At 50.7% G+C, this 1,373-nt stretch overlaps 1 protein-coding gene across 1 annotated transcript in view; it reads right to left on the bottom strand.

The window, feature by feature from the left end:
- Positions 1 to 1,276: 1,276 nt before the first annotated feature.
- Positions 1,277 to 1,373, bottom strand: part of SDRG_00562 (hypothetical protein) — a gene marked incomplete at its 3' end in the record, with an annotated part of 1,221 nt that continues 1,124 nt past the window's right edge. The window contains exon 6 of the mRNA XM_008606044.1: positions 1,277 to 1,284. Coding sequence (XP_008604266.1) covers positions 1,277 to 1,284 — 8 coding nt within the window. The remainder of the gene's footprint in view (positions 1,285 to 1,373) is intronic.

Below are 1,373 nucleotides of genomic sequence, written 5' to 3'. Positions count from 1 at the left end.
CTGCCCGTCGAGCGCGTCTGGGAGCGCGTCTCGCCCATGGGCGCGTTCGAGTCCAAGATGCCTGGCTACGACCAGTGCTTTCAGGGCTTTTAATACACTGTACTACATCTGCTCCATACGATAAACGAAGGATGAGAGGCTGGCTCAATATCGACAACTCGGCCCGATCATGACGAAATGAATGTCAGGTGAAGAAGTTTATTACAGATAACGACAACGAAACTGGGCCACAGTGGTACATCGAAGTATATGGAGAATTGTATCGGGGGGCCGCTCCTGCCCGTTTAAGAAAAGAATTTAAATACCACATGGTTTTTGGTACCACTAAGAACCCGAGCCTCTGATTGGTCAAAAAGCTGTCTAATTGAACCTATCAATGGTTTGTCCCATCCGTTTGCCCCAATTCTAGGGAAGAGCTTGGGACAAACATCGGTTTGCCTGGGTGGTCCACGTTGAAGTATTCCTCCTAGCGCTCGACGCATCTGGGAAATGTCTCCTTCGGGAAGCTCTGCGCCTTGGCAAAGGCACGCATGCTGCAGTACTTGATGGGGTCGGCTAGACAAGTCCGAGCCAGAATTTGACTATCAAGCACGAAGTACCCTAGAGTCGATATCCTGGACGCGGGTTGCCAAGATGGGCTTCCTTCAACAATCGTTGGATAACAGGAGGGAATAGGATAGCGTTTCTGTGTTACGTAGGTGGAACTTTCCCAATTCAGCTATGTTTTACTATACTAGAAGTGTGGTACCTGGTGTGGTACTCAAGAGAAGGGACGCCAGCATACGGCTGCAGAATGGATGCAAACCGACTCTGGGGTGCTCTGGGGTTGCAGGCCGCAGTGCGTTGTGCGTTTGGACACGCCGCGGCGGGGGCCAGCACGTCCGCTGCGACGATTCGAAGTGTGGCATTGTGCGCGCTACGTGCGCAAGTCCGCCACACATCATGCAGAAGACCGTCGTCCTCGGTACAAGCAACGTGAATGCACCGCATGCGCATGGCAGTCAGCAACTGACAGCCTCCAATTTAAAAAGGCGGGAAACCAATCAAATGTGCTGATTATTGATCATTTTGGCCAATCAGATGACTGCGATAGTTTTTCCCATGATTCACCAAAGACGCGCTGTGATTGGTAGAAATGCGTACTTATTTGCATTTGACTTGGATGCCTCTGCGGGCTCATTTTTATTCATGGTACCACTGTGGCCCAGTTTGGTTGTCGTTATCTGTACGCGTCTGCGTCACCAATTATTACACTACATATGGTGACGGAGACTTGTTATTGTCCTACCTCAGTCGATAATTGATGGCGATCACGTTGGTACTACCGGTGACATAGGTCAGGCGGCTCCAATCCACTCAACTAGACACCTCGG

Source organism: Saprolegnia diclina (assembly GCF_000281045.1).
Source record: "Saprolegnia diclina VS20 unplaced genomic scaffold supercont1.1, whole genome shotgun sequence".
In the NCBI taxonomy this organism is placed as follows: domain Eukaryota; phylum Oomycota; class Saprolegniomycetes; order Saprolegniales; family Saprolegniaceae; genus Saprolegnia; species Saprolegnia diclina.
This window is presented reverse-complemented; position numbering and strand designations above follow the sequence as displayed.